The sequence below is a fragment of the Macrobrachium nipponense genome, chromosome 15 (assembly GCF_015104395.2).
Source record: "Macrobrachium nipponense isolate FS-2020 chromosome 15, ASM1510439v2, whole genome shotgun sequence".
NCBI classification, from domain to species: Eukaryota; Metazoa; Arthropoda; class Malacostraca; order Decapoda; family Palaemonidae; genus Macrobrachium; species Macrobrachium nipponense.
Window position 1 is genome coordinate 34,945,856 of NC_087208.1, and position 15,405 is coordinate 34,961,260.

General features: G+C 36.2%; 1 protein-coding gene across 2 annotated transcripts in view; it reads left to right on the plus strand.

Annotated features, from left to right (window-relative positions):
• The first annotated feature begins 4,381 nt into the window (after window positions 1-4,381).
• LOC135227081 (uncharacterized) overlaps window positions 4,382-15,405 on the plus strand; it is a 34,846-nt gene continuing 23,822 nt past the window's right edge. The window contains exons 1-4 of one of the 2 annotated variants that reach the window (XM_064266919.1): window positions 4,382-4,539; window positions 12,303-12,460; window positions 14,364-14,430; window positions 14,941-15,161. In XM_064266919.1, the coding sequence (XP_064122989.1) occupies window positions 12,318-12,460; window positions 14,364-14,430; window positions 14,941-15,161 (431 nt within the window). In that variant the 5' untranslated portion in view covers window positions 4,382-4,539; window positions 12,303-12,317. Of the gene's footprint in view, window positions 4,540-10,063; window positions 10,088-12,302; window positions 12,461-14,363; window positions 14,431-14,940; window positions 15,162-15,405 lie in introns of those variants that run through there. The other variant, XM_064266920.1, reaches the window with a different exon arrangement.

Here is a 15,405-nt window from a genome sequence, read left to right on the forward strand (position 1 = left end):
CAGCTGCTGGAAATTCGCTGTAACCTTTGACCTCGTGTCTGATTTGTCCCTGGAAACCTGATGATGTAACCTGTGCCTTCGGGTTTAAGTCCATGAGCTAAACCTTGCTGTTATTTTTAACTTCAGTTTTCTAATCAGTAGAGCTCGAGACCTTAAGTCATTCTTAACTCCAGATTTCGATTCAGTTACTTAAATAATTTTCAGTGTCCATTTAGAAATTCGAGACCGCCTGTATACTGTAACTTCAGATTTTGTTGAAATACCGTCGTCTGGAAGTAATAAAATCAGAATCCACGACGTGTTCCAGGCAAATAACTTCAAAAGAATACCTCAGTCTTTGAAAACTTTAGACTGTATTTGCATGAGACTTTCCACAGGAAGGCTAAATGTACTGAAAATATTCTCCTTTTGAGCACAGTAACCCAATGTACGAGATAATATAAAAAAAATTGGAAAGTCATGGTTTTCATCCTAATACTCAAGAGATCTGCCGTACCTCAGGCTCAAGATCTTGAGGGGGTTTCGTGTCCTAAAAATAATGCAAATGTATATCATAAACTACCTCATTGCATATACATTAGCTTGTCTGTATTTTAGTACGTAATATAACAGACTTTCATCTGACGAACACAGTCTCTCGGTCTAAAGGATGATTATTCTTCATTAAAACTGAAGGCGCATTTTATCGATGAAGTCTCCAAGGCTGTTCACGATAGTCACGCTACATATGAATCACTGCGTCGTCTGGTGAATTGTGCTAGATTAGGGAATTTATGAGCTTCAGGATGGAGGCAAAGCGTTTGTTATAAAGATAACAAATCAGGGTTGAGAGTTCATGGTAAAAATATATATAAGATTAATAAAAGGAATAGTTTTGTGCGCGTTGCTATATTGTATATATATATATATATATATATATATATATATATATATATATATATATATATATATATATATGTATATATATATATATATAAATTTCTGACACATCTGGATCGAACCCAGGTCTCTCAGTCCTGATGTGAGTCTGAAATTTATTCAAGTTCTACCACACGTGATTGTCTTTTATTATTTCTATATGTATATATATATATATATATATATATATATATATATATATATATACTATATATATAAATTTGTGTGCGTGTGTCTGATGAGGATAAATATTTTAACCTACTTCGAACAGATATCACAACAACAATGGTCACAGACTTGGAAAAATCGATATTTGTTGTATTGAAGTAGAATAGTATAAGATTTAATCGTAATTAATGATTAGTTTCATAAAACTCCATTCGCAAGATTGTTCCAAAACTCCCCATTACTCAAAATTATCATAATCAGAGAGCCACGGATTTCGCCTATACCTTTGTCAGACCCACCTCAACCCAAAATTCAGTTTGGTCGCTGACCGAAAAAAAAAAGAAAAAAAAATTTATATAAGGGAGTGGATAGAGAAAGTCCAGAATAATTAACGCTCCAGGTTCCAGGTTAATCCCACCTTTCCTTATGTAGAATTGAGGTCACATATTTTTCAAGATGGCGACCGTTAAAAAAAAAAAAAAAAAAAAAAAAAAAAACAAAAAAAAAACAAGGAGTGTCTGGCGTAATCTGATTCTCTGATGATTTTCGAAGTTATATGTTTTTTTTTATTAATTAATTAATTTTTTTCATGGAGAACTGTTATGCAGATGGATGTTACTCTGTATTTTGTAAGCCAGGTCTTATTGGCTGGAAGTAGGTATAAATGGCTTAATTTTATTAAATTTTTTATAGATTTCTTGAGTAAAGATAGTTTAGTTTTTAGATTTCTTATTTAAAAATATTTTTATTTTTTCAGATTTCTTCTTTAAAAATATTTGTATTTTATTTTTTAGTTTAAACGATTTTATAATTGTTTCAATAACCAGAATTCTATTTTTTCACTATTTGGTGTACCCGAGTATATACTAGGTGTATAAAACCATACATCCATACATATATATATATATATACATATAGTTACTATATATATATCTATATATATAATATATAGATATATAAATTTATTAATTATTAAATTTTTTTGTTTTGTTATAAGAGAATGTTTATCACTTTCGTTAATTTTCTATTCAAACTTCGCTCTCATTATTCAGGTCACGTGACCTTCGTCATGAGGACTAAAGGTCACAGCTGACTACTCTCCAAAAAAAAAGTGGATTGACTGTGATTACATAAGCACTGTATTAAATTTCGGTTTGGGGAAACAGTACTTAGTTATTCCACCCTCGTCCCTGTGTATAGATCTTAACTGCGCAGGCCCGAGTGACGTCAGAGATCCTTCTACGAATTCTATCCCGGTGAAAGCTTGCAAATAAGCACGCTTCCCGGGTCCTTATAGGAAATGCTCTCTGGTCCCTGCTGGATACACGGCGTCGTGGAGGAATCTGTGTCAACAACGGGAAATAGCTGGTGTTATAATGTTACCATTTTTTTTTTCTTGTGGCGGCGTTGTCGTTTTTATTCGACGAAGCAAAAATAGAAAACGACTCGGATTTCATTCTTCGCCCCAAGGAAAGACGCAGAACAGTAATGCATCGTAATGCGGAGTTCTAGCTTAAAAGATCACGCAGGGCTCTCGTTAAAACCATCAAAGAGCTTCAACAAGTTTATACATTTTACTTGCCAAAAAAAAAAAAAAATGGTGTCACTCTCTCTCACTTGCCAAGTGCAGTATATGCACGTGAATTCGTGAGACTAAAGTGGGTTTACAGCGCTTTTGAATACCCTCGAAGCTATGACTCTTGAATCCAAATGCGAGAAACAAATGAAGAGACCTCACCTTCTTTAGTGGGATTCGAACTCACTCACGGGAGGTCGAGTTGATGTTTATCTATGCCGTGCTGCAATGGAAAATGATGTTAATCGTATTCAACTCATACATGTATCTGTCGAATCTGTTGCAGCCGATTGGACTTAGTTGGAAATGGCTGCTTAATCAAATAATAATAATAAGAAAAATAATGTCGAATCTGTCGAATTCATATGCATTGCATTGGAGCTGAAATGGACCATATAAAAAAATTGCGAGGAGAGAGGTCATTGTAGTTATGACAAATACAAGCACATATATATATATATATATATATATATATATATATATATATATACATATATATATATATATATATATTATATATATATATATACATATATATCGAAAGATCTTGCGGAAACTCCGTTGTTTATTTTCCCTTGTGGCTTATACCTTTATTTATGGATTAATCACGTTCCAAACTTTCGTGATTCAGTAATCACATACATACATACTATATATATATATATATATATATATATATATATATATATATATATATATATATATATATCACAAGTATGCAAGTAGTACCTAGTACTTGTTTCTAGGGGACGATCTATAAATGATTATGATTAATATTTATAAGTATGGGTATTGCGTCTGGTTGCATAATATACATAGTTGTGGTGATGAAGCTTTATGGGACGTGGAAACTCTCTCTCTCTCTCTCTCTCTCTCTCTCTCTCTCTCTCTCTCTCTCTCTCTCTCTCTCTCTCTGTGCCGTCTTTTAACATGCCAACTTTCATGTATCATGTCTAGACTTTCTCTAAGAGACAGTTAATTGCTGTAACATTTATGTTTCTTTTGATCATTAAAAAAGGCTTTGTGGTCATTATAATGCCACTTTTTCCCGCAGCGATTATTGCAACCAGATTTCTGGCCTATCTTCAAAACCCCAAGTCGTTCAAACTTTTAAAATTGCTCCCAGATGATCTTCTACTAGTAGCTAATCTAGTCTCTATACAAAGCATTTTCCCAATGTCACGTATATATGACACCAAGGTATTGTTAGATAAATTAAACGACTCGATTTTTATGCTGTACCTTTGCCCGCCCACCGACCAATCCGACAGAGTTGTATCACTGAATACTTTTTGCATTTCATCGTGATTTGATGACTACCTTGTCATTGGTCTAATTTTGTGGATGTTGTATAATTGGGTCTCATGACCACAATTGGTACATTTCCACGTGATATGGAATACGTGGAATTTGTTTTGAATGAACCAGGTTGATGCAAAGCACAGGGTTAGCATATTTATCCAGTTTCCTCATTAGAATTTTTAAAATGCTGCACACCATTCAATTTTTATCGTTTGTGCGTGTGTATATACAGTAGGGCTTTTCCCAGATCACTGGAGTTACCAAAAATTAACTGTTACTGAACCATTATAATAGGACGAAACCGTAATGGCACCTCCGCGTCTTACCTGAAAATAAAAGGATCAAATTCTAGCGCCTGTTTCGAGATCACACAAAAAGCCATCTGGCGGTTAGTTTGAAATGTGTGTAACTCTTCCGTTTTTCAAGGTCGTTGGATGTTTTGAGTGCTTGCGTAAGCTCAGCGCACCGCTCGTCCTTCTGCAGTGTTTTTTCTCTGGTTGTTTTAGACTTTATACGCCGATTGTGATAGATTTTTTTACGGAATAGCAGAGGTTATTGTATTTTTTCCACAAAAGGTAATTCATTATTTGTTGTGATCATCACGGCTGGCAATGGCAGTGATTTCCCTTTAGGCTAGTATTGTGCATCTACTTTTCTTAAACTTAGGCTAGCGAGATTAGGTCTAGTAAACTGCATGGGCATGGGCTTAACCTGTTTTATTTTATAGGGAATTTTACTATGAAAAATTTCTCACTAACTGCATGAACCATATATTTCTAAGTTAGACTCTCCGTGCTGACAATCAAAGGGGACCACAGTTAATAGCCAGTATGTTAGGGTCCTGTAAAGCAAAAATTAGATATGTACCTACTGTAGTAACTAAATATGCGACTGAATATGCGCAAGGCACTAGATTAACTGCTGATCAAGTAGTACATTGTTCCACTGTATAAGCAATGCTAGCTGGAAGGCAGGAGAATGTGGCAGTAGTGAATAAAGGTGTACTTACTATCCTATCCTAAGTAAGGGTACTAACCTCACCTAATGGGTCTTCCATCACCACATTTACTATTCTTCATACTTAATGCTTCTATAAGTTTGAAGAGAAGTTTACTTTTCAAAAGTCTAAACAGTTGTTTTGGTAATTACTTAAAATTTTTGAGGTTGGCTCATGAAACGACGTAAGCAATTCACATCCTATTGCAAGTTTGTTTTAAAGGAAAGCATTGTTGTTTATGAGATTTACAGGGAATGACAGACCTATGATACATTCCACGAAATGTGCGTTATTGCAGGCTAATCGTTCCTTCCCAGTCCGTTATTTATAGATGTGTATATCATTAAGAAATGTGGTTTTTTGTGGGAGGGTGCCCCTCTATCCGCCCCCCTCACAAAAAAAAAAAAAAAAAATCTACTGACGTTTCTTAGTCATCCATCCTCCGACCTACTTTTCTGCCCGTTATTAGTGACCTCCAATTTAACCCGGTGTTTTTACCAGTGACTCAGCTGTGTTTGACTCCGATTAACTCTGGCCTTGTCTGTCTGCCGATTTTGAGAGCTCATTGGAAAGTGGTCTTAGTAACTTTATATCCTACGCCTCTAAAACAGTTTTTGATTGGTTTGGCCGCCTGGCCATCCAGTTTTTATTTGAGGGCAATTTGGTAAACGCTTCTGGACCTTTAATCAATATTAAATTTTGACGCTGAAATCATTAAGCATTTAGGTGTTCATTGTAAGTTTATTTTGCTGCTTATAATTATTAGTTTTACTAGTTTCATATTGAAATTTATGTGAAACTTTCCCACCCTCTCTCTCTCTCTCTCTCTCTCTCTCTCTCTCTCTCTCTCTCTCTCTCTCTCTCTCTCTCTCTCTGAAATTGAATGGGTTAGTGATTCCTTATTTACTCCCCAGCTGTGAAATTGTTTTCCCTAATATCTTCCAAGACGCGATGACCCAGCCTCCAAAAACTCTCTCTCTCTCTCTCTCTCTCTCTCTCTCTCTCTCTCTCTCTCTCTCTCTCTCTCTCTCAAAAGTTATATCATGGGATAGCTGTTCCATCGACCTCTGCATTGAAATAAGAATAACTGTTCCGGATGAGTGGCAAGTTTTAATCTCTTATAGCAGCTGTACATAAACGTTACTCTTGATGCATTTTTGTAATCATGTTAGTGACGTTCCCAAATGCTATATATTACAATTATACACTGTTAAGCGTAACCCAAACATCGCGTTAATTATAATTTAAAAAATGCGCCGAAGTTTCTCCGGCGCAATCAAGCTTTCTGTACAGCGTATGATGCTATTTGAAACTTTCAGCAACTTCCCGGTGGTGGCCTGTTTTGTTGGTTCCTATAGCAGTGCCAAACGCGACCGTTGCTACTTTTGAAATTAAATAAAAACTAGGTAGTTCTATATTACTATTCCGCGGCGGCCTGAACAAGAATTTTATGTAATATTTATTCGGACGACTGCAATTAACCGTCAGGATGCTCTTACTAAGCACGGCGAAATACATTTGACCCCCCAATTCCTGGTGGGCTTTCGTATTCGCGGGGACGAACGATGCGGAATGCTTATAGAGAAATACCAAAAACTAATGAGGCTAAAGGGCTGCTATATGATATGTTTGATGGTCCAGTTTGCAGCCCTCTAGCCTCAGCAGGTTTTTTGAGATCTGAGGACGAGCAGGGGAAGTAGTTTTCTCGGTAGTTTTCCTTGACAGAAAACTTTAAAAATCAATTGAAAATAGTGAGTAAGCGAGTGTAAGTCTGCCACGCAAAACTTCAACTGCGCAGTTAAAATTCGACGTTCATCCTACTTTGGTAAGGAAACAAATCTAGACATAGGAAATGTATCACAAATGGGAACGATTTATTTCGAGGAATTTGCCCTCAAAATCGTGTGAATTGTTGTTTCAAGATTTACCATGTATTTAATTAAGGCAGAAATCCTTCGGAGAAATAATTATGTGTTACGGAAATGTAGGTCGTAAACTTGGTAGTATATGATTTTCGTTATAGCGTAATTTATCTGTTTTCCATGTACCCGAATGAACAATAGTTGTGATTTTTTTTTTTTAACTTTGTTGATGCAAGGCTTATGTGCCGTCAAAAGTTTGCATTCCTGACTGACCGGAAAACTTGAAATAATTATGACGTCACTACTTTAATTACATCGGCTATGTTTTCAATTGTACTTAACCCAGTCTGCTTTATCTAATTCTTGCTTTTACTCATTTTAAACTTAGTTTCTAAATACTTTTTGCAGTGTCATCGAGTAACGAGCTTCTCAGCGTGGTATAGTTACTTTTAAAGGCGTGTGTCAATTTTATTCTAATCTCATTTCCTATCGTTTAAGATCAGGTTGTATATATTCGTTTTACATGAGGTATATGCTTGTTTAATCAAAATGGCATTGCGGGGTATGCAGGCACTATTGTAAGAAAACGTTCAGGGCGATTGTCTTGTTTGAAAATTCAGTCCAATTTTTTTTTTAACCTCTATCCAATGATCACTTTTGAAAGCGTTGACTTTTGTTAAATTTTCCATTAATTTTCCTCCCATTACCTCTTCCGAGTAAGTGAGGTTTGACAAGCGAGGACCTCTTGGTTTTCAGAAAGGAATGTTTATTGTTCGAAAGTTTAATTTAACGTCCATAATAATCTGGCATGTCGGGTATTGTATAAATCATGATTCATGGCGTTTGACGTCATGTCCGCCATGTCGAAACGTTTCTCTACCTAGAACCACCGCCTTTCACTTTGCCTTCCATAAATTTCTTCTATTTCAAGGGCATAAATTTCCTGATTGTTTTAACTCTCCAGCTTTCACTTGATCAGATTCTCTCTCTCGATGTGTATTTCTGGTGATAGAAGTTCGAACTCTCGACGTGGCTCGGAAGTCACGCAAAGCCGTTGGTCCCGTTACTGAATAACCATTGGTTCCATGCAACGTAAAAACACCATACAAACAAACAAACACTCTCTCTCTGTGTGTGTGTGTGTGTGTGTGTGTGTGTGTAATGCAAAAAGTTGGTAATGTTTCGTTAGATTACGAAAATGATTCATCCTCATTACGAGCTTAAATTCTACAAAAGTCACCTACTGTACGTACCAGTTTTAACAAAATAGAACGAAGGTAAGGAAAATTTTTAACAGATTTCCACGACCTCCAAGCTATTAACTGCAGTATGTTGTTGTTAACTAAATCCGCGTCTTTTTCCAGAAAAGATTTTGTAATTTTTTGCACAGCTGGGAAAAGTTGAATGACAATTTCTCTCTCTCTCTCCTCTCTCTCTCTCTCTCTCTCTCGTCTCGTCTCTGGTCGTCTCCCTTCTCTCTCTCTCTCCTGGAAACGGGTTCCTACCATAAATATTCTGTCCTGTAACAGTTTAAACACACTCCCGTTTGGATGTGATGGAGATGTATTGCATATTATTAGCTCAGCCAACCGCAGTTGACATGACCTAGCAAAGGATATAGATTGTGATAATTAGGTTTGTTTTGAGGAAGCCCCTCTATCGTTCCTTATTCAGACCATCAGGTGCCTTTCATTCAAGCACCTCCGTAGTGGGGTAGCGCCGTCAGTGGAGCTCATGCGGTGCACTGTAGGCATTACTTAAGAGTCCTTGTAGCTTGCCTTCGGCTCCTAGCTGCAACCACCTTCGTTCCTTTTACTGTACCTCCTTTCATATTCTCCATTTCAGGGCTAAATGTCCTCATTGGTCCCAGTGCTTGGCCTTTGGCCTAAAGTTCATATTCAACTCATGTTTTGAAATTGTTAATTTAACGTTACAAATTCGTCCAACGGAGGAAACTTGCTGGAGTGTCTTGGTTGCAAGCACGGTTCGCCCGGAGACACACTGTGGAGAAAGGTTAGCCCACATCATGGCTCTAGGTGTTGCGATTTTATAACTCATTGTGCTCGCTTCCAAGGTTTTAGCTTGGTGGAAAAAAAGAATGAACAAGGTGGTAATCAGTTCCCGCATTATGTAATCGTCGTTACGTATCGTCCAGAAGCTCTTTCTACTAAATAGGCGGTCTAGGCTACGGAAATTCTTAACTTGGGATTCATTCACCGTAGGCAATCGCTTTTAAAGTCATTTGGCCTAAAATTCAGAAAACATCGTTGAACAGTATTTACCTAATTATAAAAATTAATAACAGCCGGTGTAAAATGTGGCAAGGAAGGTTATGATTATATTGATTAAAAAAATAAAAATAAAAAAAAAACTGCATCGGACACTATGGAAACTGAAGAGGGGGGAAAATTATATGTATTTTGACGTGTGTGAAATGGTCCTAGTAAATTCCGGAATGGCAGTCGGATGGGGTTGGCATACACAAACATTTTTGCATTTTCAAGAAGGGACTTTTAACAATGATGAAGAATTTAGCAGCAGCACAAACTGTCGACGAACTGCTGTGTCTGGTTCCAAAAGATATTTAAAGATTCCTGGTAAGCCTCTTGGGGTGGAGTTGCTGGTCTCATGCCCTAAGCATGTTGCTGGGCATGAGACCAGCAACCCCACCCCACGGCTGCAATCGACCACAGTTGACTAATCATTTGAAACCCAATTCACGGCTTAAGTTCAGAGATAGTGGGTTTTCAGGCAACAAGCCAAGAGTCTGGCTATCCCCTCCCCCCCCTTCCCCTAAACTGATCTCGGGCCTTTGGCTAGTAAGGGGAAGTTATAAAGCTTTGATTTAATGACGTTAGTATGATGGATGTCTGCTATCTATAATTAAAAAGATTATGCGATTACATAAGAATATTAAAGACTGGTTACGTTGCCACATTCCTGGTTGGATATACTACAATGTAATATGCATATACGTGTTAGCATTACAGTTATGGAAATGTGATATATATATTATATATATATATACGTATATATACTAATAATTTTTTTTATCCTGCAAATAGTTTTTGCTCTAGTGCTAAATAAGGTAATTTTTGCTTTTTCCAGCTTCACGAAATTTTTTGTATGAAAGTACTACACGGAAGTGGAGTCGCTTCACCTAACTTATCTTAAATTATAATCTGGCATCTCGAGATCGTCGGAAGAAGATAACCCAACAAATCCTGATTGGTCAAGAAAAGGGGCCGGGCCGTCTTCGGGAAGGTATCTTGTGATTGGTCTCATCAAAGATTGCCGGTTACTTCCTTCACATAAGGACGTTTTTACCATTAGGATGTTTTATCATTGTGAATTCCAAGGTCCCTTTTTTTTGGACCTTGGTGAATTTTTTCTTCTTCTAGAAAGTACGGTATCTTTGCTTCCCTACTATTGTTTGACAATGTGGCCCTTTCAGACTAATCCATAGTGTTTATATATTGAATGGCAGTTCAGGTTAAATGCAAGAAAGCATACACGAGTAATTTTGTCGAAATAACCGTGGGGTGACAACCCCAAAGTTCCTTTCGCTCAATTCTAGATTCCATCCATGTTGCCTGATAGCTTTTATTGGTTAGATTAAATTCACCGTGTTGCCTTTGCGTGCATTCATTCCTGACACCTTTGCTGCACAGTTCTCTCTACTTTCCATACTGTGCATTTCTAATCCGACGAGGGTTTGGACGCCTTGCACCTGTAATGAGGGAGAAAGAGCGCATGTGCTGTCTAGCATTTAATGTATCCGGTAGCCGGCGAACAAGTTCCTAGGACCGAGTAGCCTCCGGCCATTGCCAAGGTTGGGCCGAGTCGTCAGGTACGATATTTTAGGGCGACGGATAACGACCTCTCGGTTTATTGTCTTCAGCTTTCATGTTTTTATATTAATAGCACTTTAGAGTTGTCGATTTTCCCATCTTGATTGTTAAATTGTTCGGCATTTGTTTCTTCAGTGGCGCGTATTGGCTGCTGTATATTAGACTTTTAACTTGTGATTTACACGAACTTTATGGTCCAATTTTATATATAGCCCTTTATGCTGCCGTCTTCGATGTAATAAGCCTTTGTTGCTTGGTATTACGGATTTTTTCTTTGTTAAACAGCAATTCAAAAACACACACACACACACAGAGAGAGAGACGAGAGCGAGAGAGAGGAGGAGAGGGAGAGTATAGAGAGAGAGAGAGAGAGAGAGAGAGAGAGAGAGAGAGTGTTTCCTGTCGCACGTATGACTTTTTTTTTTTTTTTTCATGACATGCATGGTCCATTGTTAGTTGTCCTCACACATTTTCATTCTAAGACTTATTGAAATCATCCAATGAAATGAAATGCTAAAGGGAAAATTTAGTCGCCTCAAAATTGTCATTATGTCATCATGTCATCTTGCCTATTATAGATAATAATTGCATTTGAGGATTGGTTTTTCTGAAGTATTCGTCTGGTACATGAGTTATACTCTTACTCGATGTCGTGAGAAAGCTTTTATAAGGAAATATATACCTTGATATTTTTTGGTCTCGGTCTGGTATTTTTTATTTTTTTATTTTCAATGCGAAGCTTATCCGTTGAACTTTTATTTTTAAGATTTTTATTTACATTAGGAATGTAGGCTATTTGTATATTTTCCACGTCATGAACGTCGTTAAATCTCGTATTTTAATTTCTGGTTCTGATTATATCTATTTTCTTGTCAAATTTGTAAACCATTGAAGGGCTCTTCATATTCGCATTTATGACGCACTTGCTTATAAAAAAAATTGATACAAGGTTTGGCTAATTCATTTATTAAGTATCCACCAAAAAAAATTCCTTTTGCAGCAAAAACTGTTGTTTATATATATATATATATATATATATATATATATATATATATATATATATATATATATGTATAATATATATAATATATATAACTGCTTATTGAACCAGAAAAAGTAGTGCTCGTTATTTTGTGTTATGTAAATTGTTTTATTAATAAAATAACAGGGTGTAAAGGAATTAACAACTGTGAATTTTTTTTCAGTTTGTGTAAACTAATCATTGCGTCGTAATTGCCTTAAGTAAGGTCCTTGTAATGAAGTAAAATTTTTTATTTAGGTTATTGCAACAGTGGAAAATACAAGTGAGTTTTTAAGTTTTGACCTTTGTCAGTACTGTAAATATAAGCTATTAGTAACGCACTACATTTTGTCACAGTGGCGAATGATAAACTCAGTTGTAATGTCTAAGAGAAGCGTCATCGGGAATTGGAGTGACCAAGCCTGAATATTTTTGTTTTTGTTTTGCATGTTTGTATATACTTTATTTCTCGTGTGTGTGTATTTGTTTGTGACGAGTTAGTACATTTGTTGCTTTCGATAGCTAAATCGAATCCTCTTAAAAATTCGAAGGTATTGGGTTAGATGCGTGTTATATACAACAATAGTGTTGTTGTTCTCTTTTACAGGAAGAAGAATAGGCCATGGACGTGTTAGTGTTTTATCTGCTGGTTTGTATTGGTACGGGACAAGGTTTGGTCCCTGCAAGCGAAGGTAGCCTCACTTCACTCACCCAAGAAGGAAGATTGCAGTATGACATAATTGCCCGAGAGGCGAAGATGCCAAGGTAAGATTACTATTCTATTTTTTTCTTTTTACGAGCATTCTGATGCCCTCATCTGTTGCAGATCCAACGACGTAAACGAGAAGAGAACAGAAGCATGCCGGTTAACAACAACCCCCCCCCAAAAAAAAAAAAAAAAAAAAAAGGGCCATAGTCTGAGGCCGTGTTGGGAAAACTTGGGTGCTAGCTTACAAAACACTTTTGACACACATTTTAATACATATGAAGGCCAGAACATTTGGAATTAGTTTAACACCTTCCGTCAAAATTACTGAAAGCGCAGAAGCACCCAAGGTCCCTCGGGTTAATATGAGAATGATTAAGCGAATAGCAGGATGGTGCAATCCGTGATATAGTTTCATCCTGGTAATTTATAATTACACACTTTACAGCAAGGGTATATATTATACAACATCATTATTGAATATACAGTATTCTCTTTGTGAATCATTTAAAGTTATTGCAGTATTGAAAGTTTGAAAACTAGATTTATGCACAGGACGTAGAATGCGATAACCATAGGTACTACAGGTACTTGGAAACTTCCATGGTTCAGTTTCAGCCTTGCTTAGGAGCTAGTTTGTGATATTCAATAACAGCCGCCTTGTCATATTTTATGTATATTTAAGCAAGATTGAATATTCCGCTCGAGGGGTTGGGTGTATTGTGATTTTGCAGTTATTTGATGATCAGGGAATCTTGAGTGGTTTTTTGCACATCTGCTGTTGTGTGGAATTTTTTTATTCAAGATTCTAAATAAATCGATGTATAAAAAGTTTTAATTTGGGGTTAAATTTCCAAGTATTAAGGCCTAGATGCAATTTAAAAATAGGTTAAAAACAGTGTAATAGGTACAGATAATTAAAAACACGTAAAACTTGCGCCGCAATAAAGTTTTCTGTACAGCGTATAATGCTGTATGGAAAACACTGCCATGGCTCGTAAAATTCTCAGCTGTAGCCCTTGAAACTTGCAGTCACAGCCCGTTGGTAGCATGTGTTGTTCAGATACACGATCATGGCTAACTTTAACATTAAATAAAATAACAACTACTGAGGTTAGAGGGCTGCAGTTGGGTATTTTTGATGATTTGAGGGTGAATGATCAACATGCCAGTTTGCAGCCCTCTAGCCTCGGTCATTTTTAAGATCCAAGGCCGGACGGTCAGATCAAAAGTCATCCTTGCAAAGTTTTCTTTTACAGAAAACTATTAAACACTCATACAGTTAAAGAAAACGTGAAACAATGGAGAGCAAAGAAATTATCAGAATTTTCCCACAATCGGTGCAATTTCTCTCTCTCTCTCTCTCTCTCTCTCTCTCTCTCTCTCGTCTCTCTCTCTCTCTCTCTCTCTCTCTCTCTCAAGCTTTAGCCAAGTAAGTCTGTTTGCTAATAGCCATACTGTTATATATATATATATATATATATATATATATATATATATATATATATATATATATATAATGTATATATATAGTATATATATATAATGTATATGTATATATATATATGTATATATATATATTATATATATATATGGTGATGTGATCAATATTTTCATAATGTATATAAATATATAATATTAGATATATATAATATATATATAGATATATATATATATAATATAGGAAACAATTGGGTACCTACATGCGGTTCCATTGTAGACTAACTAATGTGGTAATGCCTAAGAAAATTTATACATACAGAATAAAGATTTGTCAAGGTTTTAGTGTTGCATCGGATTTGGTATACAAGTCTCTTACACATGACTTTCAAAGGCAGTAAATAATTTGTACTTTAACTCATTTACAGTTGATGCTAGCCTTAAATGTTTTATAATCATATTTTAGACTTCTCTGTGAATTTGATTAAATTTTCATAATGCTGATAATGAAGATAATTACAGGTATGGTGACTGTTACCAAAATACACTGAAGGAGCTTCACCAGGGATGTTCCCACCTAACAGACGAGGTAAGTGGAGTCTTGCTTATGCACAGCCAGAGAGCTAGAAGAATAGGGTGCAGTGCAAAGTCTGCTCTGCTTTGCTCTTCTACACTGTGGTTTTTATCTTCCCTACTATGCCTGTCCTTTCCCATTGGATTCAATTGTGCGACACTTATCCACCTAAAGTTAAAACAATATAACAAAAACTTATCGTATTTCATGTATACATTGGTTTAGCTATTGTCAAATATCCCAAGAAAACCTTACTTTTAATGCTGTGGGCGCATTATAAACTATGTAAACTGCATTTTTCATTAAAACAAACTTCAAATATTGATTATTTTGCATTTTTGCAGGTATATGCCTGTACTACTATGGAAGTAGTTCATAAGAGGTCCTTAGTTCTCAACAGGTCATGATTAATGGCTCTCACTGGAGAGAATAGGTCATCCTTATTTCCTGAAGCTAAAGGCAGGAAAGAAATTGTTAAATAATTAAATAATGTGCAATGTTCTTATGATGTAATACGATTTTCAGATACAAAGCCGTTTAGCACTTGCTTTCACGAATTGTTACCTGATACGGTTTGGCTGGCCAGTGTATCCTTGCACTGAAAGAGAGCGCATGGAAGACTGCATGAAAGCCATGGATGCCCGTTCAGCTTCAGTGTACTCATCAATGCTCACAAATACAATGGCTATGTGTCAGTTCTTAGAAGCACAAGTGTGGCATAAGGCCACTTCAGAAGCAGTTCAAAGGTGTGGTACTGTGATCATTTTTAATTTTAGTTATTTGTGCACCATCAGATTCTATCATCCATGCAATTTAGCAAGCACATTATCAGCCTCCTCTCTTCTCCACCTTCTCAAGATCTGTGAATTGTACACATTTTCACCAGCGTATGCATAACTTTTTTTTCATATTCTTCTATTTTATCTTCTTACTTTTGTTTGCAGCTTCTGTGCAAATGCTTCATCTTGAGAGCTTTCATCTGTTTTTTCA